The sequence below is a fragment of the Balaenoptera ricei genome, chromosome 9 (assembly GCF_028023285.1).
Source record: "Balaenoptera ricei isolate mBalRic1 chromosome 9, mBalRic1.hap2, whole genome shotgun sequence".
In the NCBI taxonomy this organism is placed as follows: domain Eukaryota; kingdom Metazoa; phylum Chordata; class Mammalia; order Artiodactyla; family Balaenopteridae; genus Balaenoptera; species Balaenoptera ricei.
Window position 1 is genome coordinate 59,801,268 of NC_082647.1, and position 21,909 is coordinate 59,823,176.

Consider the following 21,909-nt stretch of genomic DNA (forward strand, 5'->3'; position numbering starts at 1 on the left):
ACTTCATCTTTCCCTCCTCTACAGATAAGCTTTAACAACCACAACGTGATCTAACTCACATGATTTCCTCTTATTATAATGGAGGACACGTTTTTCCCCCTACCTAGTAAAAATCTCCCCACCTGTGCTCTGACTCATACTTTCCTGCTGTAGTGGACATATGCTTTTGGTTTGCCACCATCCTTTCCTTCGGGGAAACATCTCTACTCATTTTGTGTTATCCTTCTCAGTCTATATGGTTTAAATTGGACCAATTATCACCACACCCCTGTTCCTCTAGCCCCGTGGGTAGGCACATGATTAAGCCTTGGACACTTAGAACATTTCACCCCCATGTTTACATGGGTTGATTCTGAAAAAGGCACCTGACCAAAGCTGGGCCTGGAGACATTCCAAATGTTGTCTTGGAATAAGACCCTTACGTGGAGTTCATTCCAGAGAAACTTCCCCAGTGACGGTCCTGCTGCCTGGTGTCATTCGAACCAATAGAACAAGACTGAATTCTGCTTGTAAGCAGAGGAAAGCTTTATTGTTTGATCAAAGAAAAGAGATGTGCAAGCTCCCACTCTAGAGCAGACACTTTCCGGGACAGGTTGTAGGAGGGGCTGCTTAATAGGGTTCTTCACAGCAGGGGGAGGGGTGGAATTCTGGCAGGTTGGGCGTGGCTCCACATTGCAGTGCCGGGTGCAGTGTCTTTGCACACAGCCCTCGGCTGCCGTCTTGAACTGCGGTATCGTGTGCAACCTCAGGTGCAAGGCCTCTGCACACGGCCCCATGTGAACAAGTGAAACTGGATGAAGCACAAAGGAAAAGAAAAAAAGGTCAGACTTTATTATCCAGATTCTATTTTTATTTCCCAGGAATTGTTAGTGGGCTTTGCCAGGACGAAACTTGTCATATGGCCCCCGGAAATATTTATGTACATTCCAGAGGGTAAGCGCACAGGATCCTTCCTTTTCTTTCCTGAAGGAGAGTTTGTGTACATTAGGGAACGAAGTTTTTTCTCACTGTCTCACAAAGGGAGGGAGTGGGAGACAGCTGTTCCTCTTCCAGATAAACTCTCAGGTTTTGGGGGGGTTCTTCACCTATAGTACAGATCCCAGTAAGTGTAATGTGACGTCTGGCTCTCACTGAATCACCTTAGGAGGGGGAAAGATTGGGGCCAGGGGAGCTGATGCGGTTTTTACTGTAAGTAAGTATAAATAGTTTGTCCCTGCCCCAGAAATCTTGTATCTAACTCTCAGGATAATATGAATAAATAAAGATATTAAAACATATCAATATTTAGAAACCTAATTTCTGTGTTCACAAATAGACTATAATGTCCTTGAGCATAGGAATCGTTGTGATTCATTATGGTATTCCTAGCGCGTGGCAGCATGTGGTGCTTAAGAAATCTTCCTTGATTACTTGTTGAATAAGTAAGTGAATTGCCTCAATGCCTGAAGAATGGTTAAGTGTCATTCAGTTGCAAGCGTGAGCTGGTCTAACAACCCAAGCTTCTGATGGCTCTGCAAGTAGGTAGGGACTTCTGAAAATATTGTCTGAAGAAATACAGGGGCCTGCAGCTGGTTGGTTAGGCTCTTGTGATGAGGTCAGTGACAGTGGCCCTCTGCCTTGTGGACTAGCTATGCGTTACACATTTGCATGACCTCAGGCATCCCTCTGACTTGTTGCTGTCCTCCCCGAATTTCTCAAAGAAGGACTGTTTCTTCAGAGCAAAGGCTCTGGAGTATAGGGTGCCTGGAATCAAATCCCAGCTCTGTCCCTTGATAGGGGCAACTTACTGGACTGCTTTGTGGCTCAGTTTTCTATCTGTAAAATGGGTAGGGTAGTAACACTACAGATGCTGTGAGGATAAAAGAAGTCCATTTATGCAAAAGAGTTAATAATATAAGGGTTGTTGTGAGGGAAAAATGAATTAATTAATGTAAAATCCTTAGAAAAATATCTGTTACATAATAAATTCTGTAGAATTTTCTTTTTTGCCTACTTAATGTTCAATTTAAAAGGGGTCAGAGAGAGAAGAAAAGTATAGTGAAACCAATTTCTATTCTAATACATGAAATAAATATTTTCTGCCAATGGAAATAATAGCTTAAAAAGATCAAGTCAATATTATAACCAATAGATTATCTGTGGTTAAAAAATTGTTTCTTCAAGCTCAGTGGCAAGTTTTATCCCTAAAATAATTTCCCCCAAATTAGTGCATGGTAAGTAAAATCCTGCCTGGAACTACCTGGACTAGGTAAAAGTAAGAATCACATATGACTCTGAACAGAATGCAGGATATATTTTCAGTTACAAACAAAGAACCATTGTCAGACATTCTAAGAAAAAAAAAAAATAAGAAAACATATTCTACTTTCCAGTATGCCAGGGAACTGTTTGCAAAGGCTTTTTAAAAATCGTGTTTTGTGCTTGCTTTTGTTATCATTTGGAGCTCTGCTTTCACAAGATGAAATATGATATTTAGAAGGGGAAAGAGGCTGCCTGGGGAACAACTGAAGCCTAATTGTTATTTTTATAGTTTAAGTCTCTTTTCATCCATTTGACAAACAATTATTGAGAGTGTGCTTTGGGCAAAGTGCTATGTGTTTGTTTATAATGTGCAGTGAGCTAGCTTCTTCTCTGTATTCTGGAGGTGCAGCCTCATGCAGTGCTCTCAAAGGGACCTAAAAGAGTTAATGGATCTCATTAGCTAACACATGGCGTCACCGTCCACCCAGTTTTTGGTTGGACAGCATTACCAAAGAGGTCAAGGTCTGCGTTTGATCCCTTCCTGAACAGGTTTTAGCCTTACTCAGCAGTTTCAGGTCAACAGACCATACTTTGACCTAAAAATCTAATCCCAGCGTCATACTCGGGCAATAGGGCATATTGGAGCAAATTTGTTACTATCATTGATATTGCATGCTCACACTGTATGACTTCATGTCTGAAGAACAGTACTTTATTTTTATTGCTATCCACTTATTTGTATCGGAACTTAATAGAAGGAAGGATCCAGTATCTGATACTTAAATAACATTATGGATAAAATAGCAAATATCTATATACATTTTATTATGTGCCAAAGAATGTTATAAATGCTTTACATATATTAACTCATTTGAATTTTCACATTCCTATAAGGAAGGTGCTATAGTATTATCCCCACTTCACAGATCAGAAAACTTAAGCAGAGAAAAGTTATGTAACTTCCCATGGCTATTAAGTGGCAGAGCTGGCATGGAAATATAGGCATCCTGGCTCCAGAGTTCTACATGTCTGACCAGTACGACACTTGTGTGAAAACCCGCTGTTTTCACTCATCAGTCAACATACCACAGATTCTCTCTTTAATTATTCAAATATTAAATTAATTTCTCATTTAAGAAGATGGTGCTGATTGCTGCACTGTACTTTGTAAATAAACTGACAGTGAGACATATGATCTTAAGATTTTAGTCCACAGAACTGTTTTGATCCTTTTACTATCCTAGTAAATGGCTCTTTGATGCCCCAGATACCACATCTAGACATTCAGACTATATTCAGTTGAGCTCCAATATACCTTTCCCACCTTCTCCCTGGATAGTTTCTTCATGGTCTTTTCCCCACTTCCCCTAAATTGTCCTCTTTCCACCTAGTCACTTTAGCTTGAAATCACCTTTCCTTCTTTAAATTTCTATAGCAGTTAATGTTAGTGAATGTGCCTGGCTATGTATATTAGGAATTATGGCATCTCCTCTACTGTTGACTTGGAACTGTTAGTAAAATCTTTGGTCATGATTTAACTTCTCACACGTTTGTGTCTCTTTAACTCTTCAACAGGACTCTAAGCTCCTTGGGGACACAGACCTAGTTTTAAGCCTGAAATAAAAGGTTTAAGTTAGTTTGTATGTATATATTTTAGGCATGATCCATCTGGAAATAAACATGGATCCTTCCCAGACTGAGAAGAAATGCTGAGGGCCCTTGATGTTATGATGGGTGGCTTTGGTTTTAGATCAGTAGAATAATCTTCTCAATCAGGAATTATTTCATTGCTTTTCTCTGTTTTCCCAACTCATGAAAAATATATTAATCAAGAAATATTTTTGATGTCTACTATACATGAGACAGGCTTAACATCATGGTTTTCATATAGGTATGTGTAATTCATGGTCCTGGATTGCAGGGAAAACACAATCTAATTGGGTTTCTGGATTTTATACCTCTCTATAACATTTAACTAGCAACCTTAGGAATTACATGCTAAATACTAAAATGGTCCTGACCACGTGAGAGCTTAGAGGAAGAAGTTGGGAGAGAAGGCACTTTGGACTGGGATGGTCAGTCCATGGAGGGGGAATTTGAGTTGGGTTTAGAAGGTTGAGCAGCTTTTAGGAAAAAGGCAGAGAAGAGAAGGGCATTTCAGGCAGGCATATTTACAATGATAAAAAGGAAAATGTTTGTTGCATATTTAGAAGACAATATACTAAACAGTTCAGTAACAGAAGGTATAGGTTGTAAGGTTGATCGTGTAGGTTGGATTGTAGAAAACTATAAACATCAGATTCTTAGGCACTGGGAAGGCAGCAAAAGATTCTGAGCTTGACAGTGATAATATGCAAAGCCTAGTTTGGACTGAAGAGAAATTGGAGGCAGGGTATTCAGTAAAGAATTATTAGAAAATATAGATTCAAAAACTTTATTCATTCATTCATTCATTCATTCATAGATGGACCTAGAGATTATCATACTAAGTGAAGTAAATCAAAGACAAATATCATATGGTATCACTTATATGTGGAATTTAAAAAATGATACAAATGAACTTATTTACAAAACAGAAACAGACTCACAGACTTAGAAAACAAACTTATTGTTACCAAAGGGGAAGGGGGTAGGGATAAATTAGGAGGTTGGGATTAACATATACATACTACTATATATAAAATAGATAATCAACAAGGACTTACTGTATAGCACAGGGAACTCTACTTAATACTCTGTAATAACCTATATGGGAAAAGAACCTGAAAAAGAATAGATGTATGTGTGTGTATAACTGAATCACTTTGCTGTACACCTGAAACTAACACAACATTGCAAATCAACTATACTCCAATGTAAAATTAAAATTTAAAAAATAATGTTCATCACTGTTAATGTATTTTAAAAACTTTATTTATTCATTCATTCATTCATTCAGTTATGTGAGAGTTCATTTTTTCCCTTACAGTTTTATTAAGATATAATTGACATACAGTACTGCATAAGTTTAAGGTGTACAACATAATGATTTGACCTATATACATCATGAAATAATTACCACAATAAGTTTAGTAAACATCCCTCATTTCATATAAATGTAAGATTAAAGAAATAATCTTTTTGCTTGTTATGAGAATAGATTCAAAGAATTTAGAGTTAAAAGTGTCTTCCTTAAGCAACTAGAATTCATTTAGTTATTTCATATAGGTAGAAGAGAAAACTGGGACTCAAATAGGTAAAGAGAATTGCCTAAGAATATGGTATAAGTTTTTCATTTTTGTTTTCAAATTTTTATTTCATTTTCAGGTCACAAAGCTATAATTTCAAACATATTTTGTTATTCTTAAAGGTGAATTTAAAAGAAAAAGACTGAGTTAAGGGCAATCCTACCAAATACCGAAGTGTATTTTGGGGGCTAGAAACACATTAAAGGGCAGAGTTTTAATGGAATTGATAAACTCAAGACTTTGCCATTTAATAGGCTATATGTCTTATATGTTAAAGCATCATTTTACATTTATGGAAAATAATATGCTCATAAATAATTCCTAGCTATATTGCATTATTTGACAACCAGTTCTGTGTTATTTTCATTACATTGAATAATAGCAGTAAATATGAGAATGATGTCATAATTTGCTGATAAACTTTATTATTTCATTGCTGGATTTATCACTAAGACAGTTCACATCATTTTCACATCATTTAATAGATTCAACATGTTTTCAAGGCTACTGACATTTCTGTTGATTCTGAGTGGCTTTTTATGTTTATTTGCACTTCAGTAGGAACTGAAAAATCTCATTAAAAGACAGTTGCTCATTTCCATTAAGATGCCATGAAATATGAATGGTGATTTTTTTTTCATCTGAGTCCAAGGTGAACAAGAAGGAAGAATACTAATAAAATCTGAAATACCAACCCATTTGCTCAAGAAATTTTGTTAGTTAGTTATAACTTTTATCCATTATTTAATTTCTTTTGAAATATGTGATAATTTTTAATGGCCAAAGGCCACCAATGTAGAGCTACTTTAAACAAGATCAGTTGTGATTTTTCTGGCTTGGAAAAATATTCCAGAGTTTCTGCAATGTTGTAAAACTTTCTGAATACCATTTAAAGCATAAAATCTTATAAAATTCGATGTATGTTTGTTTAACACAGAGTTCCAATCTGCTTTTAAACGCTGCGATGCTGTTCTAAAGGCAGAGGTTTATTTATGTATTTATTCATGTATCCATCCAGGAAATGTTTATTGAGAGCCTAAGTAACTGTGATACAAGGTAAAAAGTAAAAAAAATCCCCTAAAAGATGTATGGATAGAATGCTAATGCAGATAGAAGCCTACTGCTCTAAGTGTTCATGGTGGAGGGTTGGGGACCTCTTACATAAGCTCCTGTGAAATTATGAAAATTCCTCAGAAGTTTCATCAAGACAGACCGAAGTGACCTGGAGATGTCATGCATATTTGCAGTGTTGTTACACATCTAAGTGTAAGTACGGTACCTGAAAGCATAGTAGGAGAATAAAGAAATTATAAGGCCAATGCTTAAGCTACTAGGTCACAAAAATCTCTCTTTGCACATGTTATTGTAGTTAAGATCAAATGCTCTTACCATTTCGAGCCAAATTTGAAATTTGGGAGAAATGGTGTAAAGATAGTTTTAATGAAAATTCAGCCCACTTTGTTGAACTTGAAAATTAGTATCCTTTGGGGGTACACACACTGAGTCAAAAAGATGTACATGTCCATAAATGGAGAATTGTGGGACTTGAAGTCTTGCAGTTTTTGTGGAAATGGGGATGAAGGTTCTGAGCCCAGGGCACATGCTAACCCCCTACCTCCCAAGTTGCTTAATTCAAGGGAACTGTACAGCTAATCCCGTGTGTGTAGGTATGTACGAGTGTGTCCTCTTGGGCTTCCTTTAGACACAGTGCAGTACTTCCTTGACAGAAGAAGAAATGAAGGTAGTCAAAGTGAAGAAACATGTCATTGCTGAAGGGCTTCAGTATAGGTTCTTTAGGGTCTAATGCCGTAATTGATGGCATTTTTTTATTTACATATGATTATTCTGACAAGATTTTGGAATTTAGTTATGACAAACTTATTCCACTAATTTTATTTTATTCTAATTGCTTTTCTTTCTTCCCTCCTTCCCTTCCTTTCTTCCTTCCTCCCTCCATTCCTTTTTTATTTGTTTTTTTGCAAAACTTTGCAATAAGGGCATTACGGAGGTAGGCAGAGAATGTTGTGATAGCAAAGATAAAACATGTCACCACTTAATTTAGTACTTCCTATCCTATTTCTACCCTACTATTATTCAGATATTTAATCTAGAAATTGTTTGGGAACCTAAATTATCTAGGTAATTATTTTGATACTCCAATGTATTTGCTGTGTAAATACAGTCACTAGGTGAGACTCTTAAGTAAATTTACAAAAAAAAAATGTAGAGAGTACATGCATTGGAAAAACAATTATTGAATTTATTCATGTAGATAAACACACATTGTACTATGTGTTATTGGAGCATAACCAAGAAAGCAAAGGAGAACCAGAAATTTCTGGAATGCTATAAAGTATCTTTTGTTTAAAAATTAAGATTTTAAGGTTTTTTTTTTTTTAAAGGCTATACCCCATATGTAGCTAAATTAGACTTGGTGTAAAGTGAGGAAAAACTTTACCTCAAATTCTTCTTAGTACTTTCCATTAATTTGAGAAAAGAACTTTAAAAGATTACATCTACCATTATAATAAAAAATATTTATTATAAAAATTGTCACATTTCTCTGTACATAACCTAGACACAAAAACACAGTTTATACATTAATAATTTAAGTGGGCCTGAACATTCAGTTTCCATCCACTAGAATCCTAAAGCTTTTCCATAGATTTCACAAATACCAATGTGGACTATTTCTATTTTATAGAACTCCATTTACACAGTTGATGTTATTGAGATACCAACATTTCTTTTTCTCTTGTGTTTTAAAGATAGTTCATGTGTTTGAGTTAACTATTAATCAACTGCTTTAAATCTTTGGTAAATACAAGAATTTACATGCAAAAATGTTTAAATTTTTGAAAAGTCAAATAACCTATTGCAAATAGTTCTGTGTAATCAATAAATGCATGAGCCAGAGTCTCACCATCAAGAAAAGTCACTTCCAGGACTTCTGATGATAAAATCTGAAATCCACAACAAATAGTTTGAGGCTTCTATGGCCACTACCAGAAGCACCACAACACTAGGCCATAAGAAAATTAAACACAAATGTTAAATTCAACATATAGACAGTGCTGATTATTTTACAAAACTGGAAATGCTAGTTTTTTTTCGATATCCCGGTTTAAAACAGCAATTTGACACAGCAGAGTTTATTATCTCATAAAAGCCTGTTATCTTGCAAGAGTGAGAGAACCATTTAAAGAAGCCATACCGTTTTGAAAGACACCAGTTCATTCTCTTGCAAATAATTTATCCATGATAATATGGGTCATTTCTTGAAATAATTTGTGGGGAATAAAGCAAGATGCTTGCCTTCAGCTTCCCTCCCTCCTTCCTTCCCATCTTTCTTCCCTCCCTTCCTTCCTTCCCCTACTTTCCTTTGTTTTTTCGTTTCTTCTCTAAGAGGAATGTGCTAGACTGCCCTGTCAACCTGCATATTATACTTGAACTCCCCCAAAGTTCCATATGCATTACAGCTTTCATGCATTAGCTCTCATTCACAATGATTCACAAATGAAAGCATCAGCATCGATAGCATGAAAACCTCTTACTTGCAGGCTATTTGTTAAAAATACTCTAAGAAGTATTTAAATTCTAATGTTCTTGAGCTATTTGTTAATTACAAATTTTTTACCAGACATGTTAATGGTGAAGTGTAGAGAATACAATATATAAAAAATACATCTCTTTAAGCCTAGAAAATAGATGCCTTTGGATTACCACCACTGCAGTGTAGAGAACAGCCCTTCCTACTGAGTTAGGTTCTGAATGCATGATTTCTTTCCCTAACACTGGTTTTTCCAATCTACTTCTGTTTCATTTATAAACAAAGCAAGGTGAGATTTTGCTATCACTTTGGTAATTCTTCTCTCCCTCCAACCGCCAACATCCTGAATTCAGTGCATATTTTAAAATTCAACCAAGACAAGACACCTGGCAATAAGTGTTCACTTCTTATTTGAGGTGTGAACAGGAAAAGCAGCATAATAAAGGCACTGTATTTATCAGAAGGGGCTTTCTTCTGAGTTTTTACATAGGCCCATGCCTTGGCTGCAACTTTGAATAAAATGTGTTGGCTCATTCCTCCTCATTCAAAGTAAATGTTATTTCAGTCACTGGCTTTTCATCTCTAGAGTGCATAGATACATATGAAATGTATGTTTACATACATTTCTAATCATATAGTATAAAATAAGCCCTAGTCCTTTGAATGACAGGAAAGTACTGGTACATTGACACTTGATAATCCGTAAATACCAATATCTTATAACATCAACCAGTGGCCTAAAATATCAGTCGTTGAAACTGCTAGCCTACATCTTCACTTCTCACTCTTTCCCATTCTTGTTGATAAAGAGATGTAAAACTGAGGCTTATTTCTTCTTCAGGATTTGATATAAACTCATACGTTATTGTAAGTTCAGAGAATAAAGAGCTGGCCAGCCATGAACTCCTGTAGTCCCGCACTGTGCTCACCTGGGTCACAGAAAGGAGCCTTCTTCCTCTTCACATCAGAGTTCTGATCAAGGAGTTTTTGTTGCTGTTGTTTGTTTTTGAGAAAACAAGAGTTCACACGCAAACATTCAGGAAGCAGCACTGGCATAGACCCACTTTGATCCCTTAAAGCGTCCTGAGGGTCCCTTCTCACACAGCCACTTTTTCCTTTGCCAGGTTCTTTGGTTCCTTGCTTGGGATACACCAGTCACCAGCCTCGCTGCTCGTCTGATAATGTTTGAAGGCTGATTTGTTAAAGACTGGGAGTGTTTCTACAGACTCAGAAGATAAAGCCTCAAAGAAGGGGGAGAAAAAATCAAAGAAATTATTCATCGCATAATTTGTACCTGAAGTGATTATTCAAAATAAATTCAGAGGTAAGTATTCAAACATTCAAATACATTCTTTTAATTGATTTAGTAATAAGAGCACACCAGAGTCCATGGTATGCTAGGCACTGTATAAAATAAAACTGAAAAATAAATATTATCTGCACCCCATAGGGGCTGAAATAATATATATACAGTTATAAATTAGGTAACAGTATTTGTGTTCAATAGTTACACATGTCCCTTGTTTGGATATTGCTGATGCCATAGAGTTGGATAGCAGTAGGCAAATAGGTTTTCAAGGCAAAACCTTTGTATGTGTGATAAAGTGAGAGTCCTAACCTGATACTATTGATCTATTAAAATCTGATACTATAAATCTATAATATGTTAACCTTTTCCAATACTTTGAAGACATTTTTACTATTTAAGAAATGAATAGCTATTTCAGGTATTCTAAGACCATGGGGCAAATGGTCCCATTTTCCCTTGCACAAAATGGGAGCCTAGAAGCTTAATGTTTTAGTTGTTAATAACTGTGAATATATTTTCATTTGAAATAGTTGGCAAATGATTAACAGCATCAGGACAGTGACCTTAACAAATAAATTGAGGCTTTATCAGAAATGGAAAAAACATGTACCAAATTTTAAAGTTTAAACAGGAAATGCCAGGCACCCCACTGACAGCTTCTGAGCAGTCAGCTTTCCTCTCCCTGGATTTCTAACAAGGTCAGCTTAAGGTCTTGAGTATCTTGATATCAGTTGTTTTCTAGGCTGAAATATTATTAGCATATATGTATTTCCCACAAGTCTAAGTAAAACAAAAGTATAGCTATTCTTACAGATGCCGATAGGATTTGCCTTAAAAAATTCAAATGAGCATCTCCTCACTCAGAAACTAATGCACTTCTTGGGAAACAATTTTGCTTCATTGAGGCAAGTAGCCTGGCCCACTTCCTTTTTGATACGTTACCACATTAAATATTAAATAATATATCTACACATACCAAATAGAAAATATAATGACTTGTGGTCATTATTTGCACTAACTCAGTTTGGGTGTTCACTGTGGACCGTAGAACTCAGGGCTGTAAAAGAAGAGTCTTTTCAGAAATATGATTTTTTTTATTGGATTTAAAGGATACCTTTAAGTAGATGACAGCATCTGTTCCATATCCTGGCAAAGAGTAGAGATTTAGATCTCCTTGAAAGTACTTGGCATAGAGACGAGAAATTGGCAAGCCATAACCAAAACCAGCCTAGAAGGGAAAGATCAGTTATTGACAAAGTGGTGAACATGATCATAGGAATACAAAATGCTTTCTCATAACCCCCATGCCCAATTTAACTAAATTGATTAACTTGCCTAAATACTTCCTTGTAATCCTTGCTCTACATTTAGAAGTAGGCGGCTGGGATGAACTTAGCCATATAATTGGTCTTACCAAAGGAGCATTCCGGGAATTATCCATCACAGGCGTGGGTGCAGTAGAGTACGTGTAACTAAAGAGCCGGTCAATGATCCTCAGGGGAACACCACCTCCTCTATCTGAAATCTTAAACAAACAAACCAGTCATCAGAGCTACACATTAAAAACAATATGCATTTGTTTACATTAAAATGTCTTTCCTTCATTTAAAAGTCACCTGGTGTACATGACTTTGATCTATTGTTCAAAGCAGAGAGCTTTATTATTATTGACTCTTTTAAAAATTCTCTTAAGAAAGACTCAAAAGAAAAACAGAGAATGGTTACCTTAATTGTAAGATCTTCTTTTCCCAAGACAACAATCACCTCAATTGGTGTCAGGGAAGGCCAATTTTCCTGGTGTTCAACTGTGGCCCTCATTGCATTCTAAAGAAAACAAAACCGTAAGGAATTCAATGGCAGGAGGATGAGGGACAATAAATAACTGTTTATGTTTAAAATAAAAGCAGCACAGAGGGTAATTCAAAGTTCTTATTTTATTTTTTTAGTAGTAAAATAGCTCTGTAAATAGCCATTTATGATTGTGTCATGCAGGAGGTATAATGAAAAATATTCATTTACCATGTAATATAGCTACTGGGAGTAATGTCTAATGAAAAAACAATTCTGCTACCTGTCAAGTTCTTATTTGTAAGCTTAATTTAAATGTAGAAATTGGTTTTTAGAGTCCATTTCCTGGCTTTCTCTTTTCTGACTTTCCATTACATTTTACATCTAAGCACCAAAGACTATTACATAACAAATAAACAGTGAATCATTGAACCAATTTATTGGCTTTTATAAAATTTGCTGGGAAAAGGTTGTTACTATTTAAAAGGATAGTAAATAATTCTAAATTAAATTTCAATTTGCATTTGATTATCATCTTAACTTTTACCAATGATGGCAAAATAACTGTATGAGTTGGACCATTCAATTTAAAAGTAAATCAAATCATACAAAAAAGCATCTTTTGTCCCTTAACAGAGAAGAAGCTCAAACAAGTTTTCAGATAAGTAGATGAATCTCATACAGATAAAGTTTTGGTTTATTTTACCCATTTTCCTCTCTACCCTTCTTCTGATAGGTTATCTGCTTTCTGGTTTCTATATAATAATGTTAAGCTCTAAGCATTAGCTGAAGAGAAATAAAATAGATCAGATGTTTGTAGTACAATCAATACCTCATTGCATTAACATTAGAATAAGTTAGGAAACAGTAGGTTCCGGGAAGAGTTACATCAGAATTAGAAGCGGATTTCACTTTGTTTTGAAGACTTCCTCCTCTCCAGTCCAGGGGACTCTTAGGAACCATCACAAAGCTTCAAGTGTTTTTTCTATCTTTTGGTGCAAGTATAGAGTTTCAGTTTGGGCTTAGAACCCGGGACAGGATTTGATTCTTAGTACCTGGCTGTCCCAGACCAGTAACATCCACAGCCTCTAATAGCTTGTTAGAAATGCAGATTCTCAGGTCAAGAGTGTCAGAATCTCTGGGACAGGCTTAAGCATCTGTGTTTTAAAAGCTCTCTAGGCGATGCTAATGCACACGAACGTCTGAGAAGCCCTACCCTACTGTTCTGCTATGAAAGCGTGGACCATGGATCAGCGGCATCACCTGTTAGCTTATTAGACGTTCGTAACCTCAGGCCCAATCCCAGACCTACCGAAGCAGAATCTGACTTTTAACAAAACCCCCAGGTGATTCATATGCACATTAAAGTAGATCACTGAAGGAACTGACTGTCCTTTGAGTATATTCTAGTCATAGGTTGGGACCCTGCCACCTCCAGTAATTCTGGACCTGAACCTCTGGATTTAGAGTTGGACCAGCCTATGGGGATGGAGATAACAAGGCCTCAGTCACTGAAGCATTCACCCCACGACCTTCCTTCATGAATGCATGAATGACTAGTGCTTTGTTGGACACCTGAAAAAATAATGGGAACAGGGAGCATTGAGATATAGTGAATCATATTGTGCATTCTCACATACATGTTGATGCTACAAGGAACTGCATGTACCCTTTCAAACATTAACTGTAGCTTCTTTCTGTTAGGACACAGAAGCATGCCTGGGAGAAGATAGTGAGGCTCCTGTTTAGTAGGGAATGATAAAGGAAATAAAAATGTAACCAGTTAACATTTAAAAAAAACAAAATTGCAATTATTGTGAAGTGTCTTACCTTGAATAGTTCAAAGAGCATATGATGAAGGTGAGACGAAACATACACAATATGAATTGGTTGGCCTGGAAATTTTCCTAGAAAAAATTAAGCTAATTTAGAATCGCTAAACAAATATTTCATTAAAATAAACTTTCATATCTATTTGATTAATATTTTAGATTTAAACAGAATTGGAATACTCCCCATCCTCCTCACTCTAAAATCCTACCTTAGAAGCCTCCCTTTAAACAGTAAACACAACTGGCTTATGTTCAAAATGCTATTACAGTTGCTACCTTGTGCTCTATGATTAATTTTTGCAGTTCTCTACAAATGCATAAAGTCAGATAAATATAAAACAAGGGTGCTCTAAATTAGATGACATGGATTAGTTATTTCTACCTTCAAAACTTTTGTACTGGACAATTGCAGAGTTAAAATTATATGCATCTTAAAAAAGAAGAAAAATGTAAGTCTACAGTATAACATCAAAATTGATGCTAGCTAGCTATAATTTTCATAATTTTAATGCATGGGAAAATAACACATCTGATTATTCTTTTTTTTTAATTAATTTATTTAATTTTTTGGCTGCATTGGGTCTTTGTTGCTGTGCGCAGGCTTTTCTCTAGCTGTGGAGAGTGGGGGCTACTCTTCGTTGTGGTGCGCGGGCTTCTCATTGAGGTGGCTTCTCTTGTTGGGCTCTAGAGCGCAGGCTCAGTAGTTGTGGCACACGGGCTTAGTTGCTCCACGGCATGTGGGATCTTCCTGGACCAGGGCTCGAACCCATGTCCCCTGCATTGGCAGGTGGATTCTTAACCACTGTGCCACCAGGGAAGCCCCATCTGATTATTCTTGATTTTTAGCAACTAAACATAAAATCCCATAGGCTAAAGATGCTTAAATTTCACCAAGAGGCTAAAGAAAAACAGAAACAAAAACCTCGTAATACTCTGAAAAGAAAAATAAAAGTATTATTCTTTCATGTTCCAGGCCTTGGCAAAGTTTGAATCAGAAAACAAGGCCTGGCACAATTCCCTCCTTATTTCATCAAACAGTTCAAGCAGTTTATCTACAAGTATTATGCAACAATGCTGTTAATGCTTAAAAATATTTTTCAATCTTTATTTGTACTCCTACTTTTAGTTTAGCAATCCATTACATTTCCCTATCCCCAATCCAAGAGTTAAGCTACTCTTAATTTGAGCAACTTGATTTCAATTCTCACCGCCAACAAACATTGTTCCTGTATAACTATTACTTGAAAAAGATGTTTACTTTGAGTTGAAAGGAGGTTATTCCAATTTAAGTGTACTGTCTTGCTTTGAGAAGCAACTATGGGATAAGATAAAAATAGTGCCTTGCATTCATCCTGTAATTACTTCATTCAGTGTGGGAAGACCTTATCCTTTTAGGTACCCTAGAGTTGAAGCTATTGAAGTATGCTCTGCTTCCAAAACAGTGATATATACTTATAGTGAAAATTAAAAAAAAAAAATTGGTAAGAACATTTAACATCTACCTTCTTAAATATTTAAGTGTACAATATAGTATTGTTAACTGTAGGAATGGTGTTGTACAGCAGATCTCTAGAACTTATTCATCTTGCATAACTGAAATTTTATACCCACTGAATAGCAACTCCCCATCTCCCTGCTTCCTTCAGCCTCTGGCAACCACCATTCTACTCTCCACTTCTATGAGCTTGACTATTTTTGATACCTCATATAAGTGCAATCACATAGTATTTGTCCTTCTATGACTGGCTTCTTTCTTATAGTGCAGTTTAAAGTGTTTTTGTTTTCAGATCTGATAAGTAACCTCTTTAGGAGCATATCTCCACTACCAAGTGGTTCCTCCTAATCTGACCTCCTTATTCCTGTATTCTGTAGTAAGCAATCTTTCTTTGATCAAAGATATTGGAACTTAGCTGCTACTCTAAATCCTAAATTATTTGTTCAAACCATTCTTCTTATGAATTTTCATTAGCAACTGAATATACTCAATTGCAACTTTCCAGTTGAGATAAAGAGAACCTTGGCTTCAAAAAAAAATGTGTACAAATTCTAGGCAAGTTCAGAAGGCAAAAAATGAACACAGACATTGCTTTGTATTTACAAGAAGTAATCATACTGGGAGAACACTGAATTTTCCATAGATAAAAATATATTTAATTTATAACTTACCATTCACTTGTGTGAGCTTTAATTCTGGAGATGTTAAATAATACTGATTACAAAGCATCTTGGAACACTCAAAGGCATCTGGAATGGAAGGGTTTTTTTCCATAATGATTAAGTGAATTTATGCCAAGTAAAATTTTCAAGTGATCTTCAGTGTATACACTACCCTTAATCCAAAATATTCATTAGAGTACAGGTTTATGTGTATGGAAAAATAAATTTTTAATATTTTATTGAAGAAAAAAATGAACACAGTGTTTAAGTTATAGCTGTTGCTATAGGAATATGTGCACTTCAGATATCAAATATATGAGAATATGGCACATTAGCTATTGATGTTTGGCTTTTTTATAATATTATAAGTGAATATTTAAACACTTGACTCTCAAAAACAAAGGACCTTCATTACAGTATTTATAAAAACATAAATGGAGCACTCTGAATAGTAATTCAGAGTCACCTCAATTGTGTCAATCAGATAATGTACATTTTCAATAAAGGAAATGCAAGAACCTAGAAATTACCTTGGACCACTGCTGCCACATCACAGTTTGGATCAATGCTTCCAATGTGGCTTGGGTTTCCTGTCTGTAAGTCACTAAATATAAGGACTGTTGAAAAATAAAAACAAAGAATATTGTTATAAAAATCAGGATAATAATGATTAGAACTAACTCTGAGAAAGAATGTGATCCACCAAGTAGTGAAATATCTACTTAGAGTATGGTTTATATTCCACACCCATCTCTATATGTCATGACCATGATGAACTAACTTACTGTGCTGGTTCATCAGCATCCGGGTAGCAATACGGTTCATGTAAAATCGATCCAAGAAATACTGAAGATTTTGATTGGTGGTTGGGTCAACTGTACAGGCATCTTTATACTCTAGGATTCCTTGTGCCATTGTAGGAACTACATTATGGTGTCTATTTCGAACTTTGATGAGAGTATCTACAAAACTAAGCCAAAACACACTTATGGTTAGTAGAAGTTCAAGTAAGTTTCGTTAATTTATATTTCTTAGATTACTTCAAAGAAGGTAAAGCCTTTCTCAAGTACCCATCCAAACAAATCAAATCATACAATGTTTGGATGAAGCTTTATTAAGACTCTCACAGATTCTTTGACTACAGTAGAGGAGATAGCTTCATAAACAGATTTATTTTGCTTTTAGCTTACATGTAAAATATCAGCTCTGTGACTGGTATGTTCATTCCAGTTGTTCACTAAGCTTTCTCTTTTTTTTTTTTTTTAATAGTAATCTTTTATTTATTTATCTATTCACTGTTTTTATATTTTTTATTTTTGGCTGTGTTGGGTCCTCGCCTCTGCGCGAGGGCTCTCTCCAGCTGCGGCAAGCGGGGGCCACTCCTCATTGCGGTGCGCGGGCCTCTCACCGCCGCGGCCTCTCTTGTTGCGGAGCACAGGCTCCAGACGTGCAGGCTCAGTAGTTGTGGCTCACGGGCCCAGCCGCTCCGCGGCATGTGGGATCCTCCCAGACCAGGGCTCAAACCCGCGTTCCCTGCATTGGCAGGCAGACTCAACCACTGCACCACCAAGGAAGCCCCACTAAGCCTTCTCTTTAAAAAAATAATTTAAAAAATAAGTAATATTAAAGATGGCTCTAGAATGCCATTGTGAAAAAAACTTCAAATTCCTTGTAAGATTTAGAAAAGATTCTTATTTCTCATTCTTATAGCTAGAAACTGTCAATTACTCTGAAAAAAAATGTGTACTCTACAATGACACCAACGTGCATTGATATTATGTAACAGTAAATCCTTCTATAAATCTAATCATCATACTAAATTTAGAGTAAAAATAGATTTCCTTTTTTTAAAAAGTCCTCTACACTTTTCATCCTCAGCATCATTTCCAATGCCATAATTCTCTATTGCTTTTAAAAAACCAACAAGCCAAAACTTGCCATTTGTAAGGGAGTAGTTATTTATTATTCAGGATACTATTATAAATTATCCTTTAAGTGAGGTCTTAAAAAATCTAATGTTTAGAAATAGTCAAAGTTTTAGACACTTATTCTAATGCATAAAACTTACTCTGATAATGTTTTCTGGTCCTTTGGGCTTTTCTCGTGGAATTCCACCAACTCCATCAGGCTCTGGATATACCTGTAAAGCGACAGGTGTGCTTTAAGTTTTAAAATTGAATAGTCACTTACAAGTGGTTGAAAACAGATTGCTTTTTTCCAAATGATTTGAAGAGAGAACGTATTATGTTTAAAATTAAAACTTTCCTCCAAGATATTTGGAAAACATATGTCTTAGAAAAAAGAAAGCTACAAATTTAACCCTCAACTTTGTAACTAAAAATTTATGTTTAACTAACCTAGATCACTATTCAGTTTTCTGTTTTGTTTGTCAAATGTCTTTATTTTTATAGCAAAAGCATTTAGAAATGACTTTTACAGAAAGGTTTCATATTTTTTTCCTCCTGTGTTCATTCACAGGTGAATAGAAGTCTTGAAAGCAGCAGTAAATACTATGGATTGAATATGTTTCAGATTGCAATTGTTTAATGGGTGCATAATACATATATTTCTTAAATCAACAAACAAAAAGTTGTACAGTCAGTGGGTTAGGGTGAAGGTCTGGTGCATATCTGCCTCAGTGCATAACCTGGCTCTGTTCTCTGAAAATCTGCTCCTTTGGTTTACCTACCCTCTCTAAGTCAGTATCCTTATTTGCAAAAGGAGATAATTACACTGAGTGCTGGCTGTGTGCCTGGTACTGTTCTAAGTGCTTTTAAAATGGATTACCTCATTTAATTACACTCAAATATCCCTTTGAGACATATACTTTATTCTCCTCAATAATAGATGGGGGAATTGAGGCCTAGAGATAAGACACTAGGCAAGGATTCCACAACTAGGAAAAGAGGAAGGCATGATTTGATCCTGGGCCTGCTTTGTTAATTGGTTTGTAAGTAACAAAGATTAGGCCCTCTCTAAATAGTAGTCATTTGTATCTATTTCTAGGACAGGATTCTTTTTGTAATATCAAACTGTCTTTTATTATTTTAAATACAAACTAATATTGTAACTGTCAATTATTTTTCATATTGTCTTCTAAAATAATTATATTGTGAAAGTATCTACTTTTTCAGGGTAAAAATGTCTGTTTATAGCTTTATAACTGCCCTTATGATAACTTACCCTAAATTAATAGAAAATTCTTTACATCTTTCAAAATAGTTAAGCTTCAGACCACCTGTTTTCCAATTATGATGTCAATATATTGTAAGAATTCATACTCAGATAACTATCTTAAAACTAGAGATTGTTTCAGAATGTTTCACCACTTACCAGCTTTTAACTAATTGCACTGAAGAGGTGTTTACTAATCCATCAGGGAGGATATAAATTTCCTTCAGGATATTGGCTAGCCTCACAGGCAACTCTTGTCTCAAAAACACAAAAGAGGTTCTTTCACATGCGTTTTCTGAACCTGTAATAAACAGCATTTGTTTAGTTTTTGGAAAAAAGTATATCTAAATTATATATTTGAGTAGCATTAACTATCCAATATTGAACACACACATATATATATATATTACAAAATTATATTTCACTCTCAGTTGGGTAACTGCTTGTAGATAATTTAAGAGTAAGCATCTTCTTCTTTATTGTCTTTTGTCTTTCTTTCTTTTTTAAAAAGTGACCAAATATGAGAATTAGTGTTTTCTCTTTTGATGAGGATTCACTTCCAAGAAGTCATAATATCCCAAGGCTCTTAGTATTCATAAAATACAGGATTTAGTCAAATCACAGTATCAGGGAGACAACATCATTCACAGAGTTCTAGATATGAAACTAGTGAGGGGAAAAGGGGTGGGGTGGGAGTCCTGATGTTTCCAGACTAGTGATAAATAATACCACATTTAAATCCTTGAAATTTTCTTTATAAGATTTCTGCAGAAAGTTTGTAAATATTTTCAGCAGTAATGCAAATATATAGATAACGATAAAGCTAAAGAGACAAAGAAATTTGTTAGGACTACAGAGAGATGAACCCTGTGGAGGGGTGGAGGGTGGCTAAAGGATAAAATCTCAGTTAATTCAAAGCTACTTTATAATATTAGGAATGTTCTCCAAGAAGTACTATGCAGTGAAGGAGGGGATGAAGTTTCCACTTCATTGTTAAATGGTGACTGAAAGCAAGAAGTATTTTGACAGAAAACTTTGGACAGAAAAGAAGAGGAAAGATGAGCTCAAACCATCCAGCACCAGCGGGGCTGCAAGTGGCGCTGACCTGCAGGCACAAACTGTCAGAAAGAAGGCAGATCTAAGAAAGGCAAGGTGTGCTGGCTTCGAGGTTCCAGGGTTCAGCAGGAAAGCGGACCCCAGGTGTTTTAAGTAATGAGTCCAGCCCTCCATACACCGGGTCTGAAAGTTAAGGCAGCCCCCCAGTCCCCGCCCGGGCCCTACGTCCCCGCTCACCGAAGTCCAGCAGCTGCTTCATGGACAGCGGGAACGGGCTGTAGCGCGAGAAATGCTCGACCTCGCGTGGTACCAGGGAGCCGGCGCTGCGCATCACGAAGCGTGCCGCCTTCATCTTGATGCCCACCGTTCCTGGCACGAGCTGGGGCTGGTGTGTGGGGTGAAGGCTGCGGGGAGCAGGACCTGGGGCCTTAGAAGGGGCGGGGCGCGTTCGGATGGGGAGAGCAGGTGGCTGGCGGGCTCGTGCTCCCCGGCCTGGGCTGAGGTTCGGGGGTGCTTCGCGGTGGAGGAATCGGGTAGTGACGCGATGGAGCAGTAGGTAGCTTGAGACTCAAGTTCGTGTCCAGTCACCACCCACCGCCTCCCGAGGTTTTATTTGTTTCCCTGCACCCCGCCCCCCGCATCCCCCGCCCGCGAAGCTCCAACCGGGAGGAGCCACTGGAACTGGGAGAGCTTCCTGAGCTTGGAGCCGCGCCCGTCAGCTCAGATAAAGAACTTCGGGCCCCGCCTCCAGGACGCGGAGGCCTGGCGCCCGAAGCTGTGAGGGGTAAGGGGACAGCAGGAAGCCAAAGCGGCCGTCAGGAGGTTCGTGGGCTCAAGATCAGCCACTTGGGACAGGACCCCGGGTAGCGTGGGCTGGGGCCAGCCCAGACTCGACCTTGTTTACAAGTGAGAGGCTGTCTCAATGTCACGCATTCCAAGCCAGAAGCTATTTCCAAGAATCTAGGCTCGGAGATGTCATTGGTCCTTGCTCGGTGCGGGGCTTTTACAGTAGCTAATCAGCTGCGTCCAAAAGTATGGGCTTCTCTGCCATTGGACAGCGAAAAGAATAAACAGCCTAGAGTTCTTATAGCGTTTTCTCCATCGGTGAATAGCGCAAGTCGGGAACTGGAAGTTCCTTTTGCTGGGACTTGAGGAGCAGCCCAAAGTACGTTTACTTTTTCTTGTGGCGATAAAAAGCCATCAATTTGTTTCCTTCCAGTAATACATTCCCTCCATTAGGCTTAACTCTTTTAATTAAAAACAAGATTTAAAAGGGACTATTTGGTCAGTTTGATTCTTTTTTTTTCTCCAGAGAATTTGCTCACTCTGTCCTCCTGTATGAAATGTCCTTTATCCAAATCTTTGCTTAAGACATTATTTTATACCAGTAAATGTCCAGCACAAACTATGTGCTGCAAGATATCTTTCCTAATTGCCTCTCCCTGCTCTTTCTTCCAAATATGGCTTTTGTCACTTATGACGTTATATTGTAGCTATTTATGTTCTTGTTTTGTCCCTTTCTGAACCCTCTCCCCTGAAAGAGATCAGGTTTGGGACCATGTCTGATGCATCTTT

The 21,909-nt window shown here is 36.9% G+C and overlaps 1 protein-coding gene across 4 annotated transcripts; it reads right to left on the reverse strand.

Annotated features, from left to right (window-relative positions):
• Positions 1-544: 544 nt before the first annotated feature.
• PDK4 (pyruvate dehydrogenase kinase 4) lies at positions 545-20,940 on the reverse strand. Of its 4 annotated transcripts, none has more exons than XR_009505054.1 (12): positions 20,572-20,940; positions 19,438-19,579; positions 18,173-18,244; positions 16,890-17,074; positions 16,635-16,721; positions 16,114-16,191; positions 13,946-14,022; positions 12,053-12,151; positions 11,742-11,852; positions 11,442-11,555; positions 9,948-10,259; positions 545-790 (listed from the first exon to the last, which is right to left on the reverse strand). XR_009505054.1 is itself a non-coding variant. In XM_059933886.1 (11 exons), exons 1-11 carry the CDS (start codon positions 20,684-20,686, stop codon positions 10,116-10,118), a joined length of 1,224 nt encoding a protein of 407 aa, XP_059789869.1. In that variant the 5' UTR covers positions 20,687-20,940; the 3' UTR covers positions 7,986-10,115. The 4 variants fall into 4 exon arrangements, 1 of the variants encoding a protein (XP_059789869.1); XR_009505056.1 differs by lacking the exon at positions 545-790 and adding an exon at positions 4,662-5,003; XR_009505055.1 differs by lacking the exon at positions 545-790 and adding an exon at positions 5,137-6,747.
• Between the last annotated feature and the right edge of the window lie 969 nt (positions 20,941-21,909).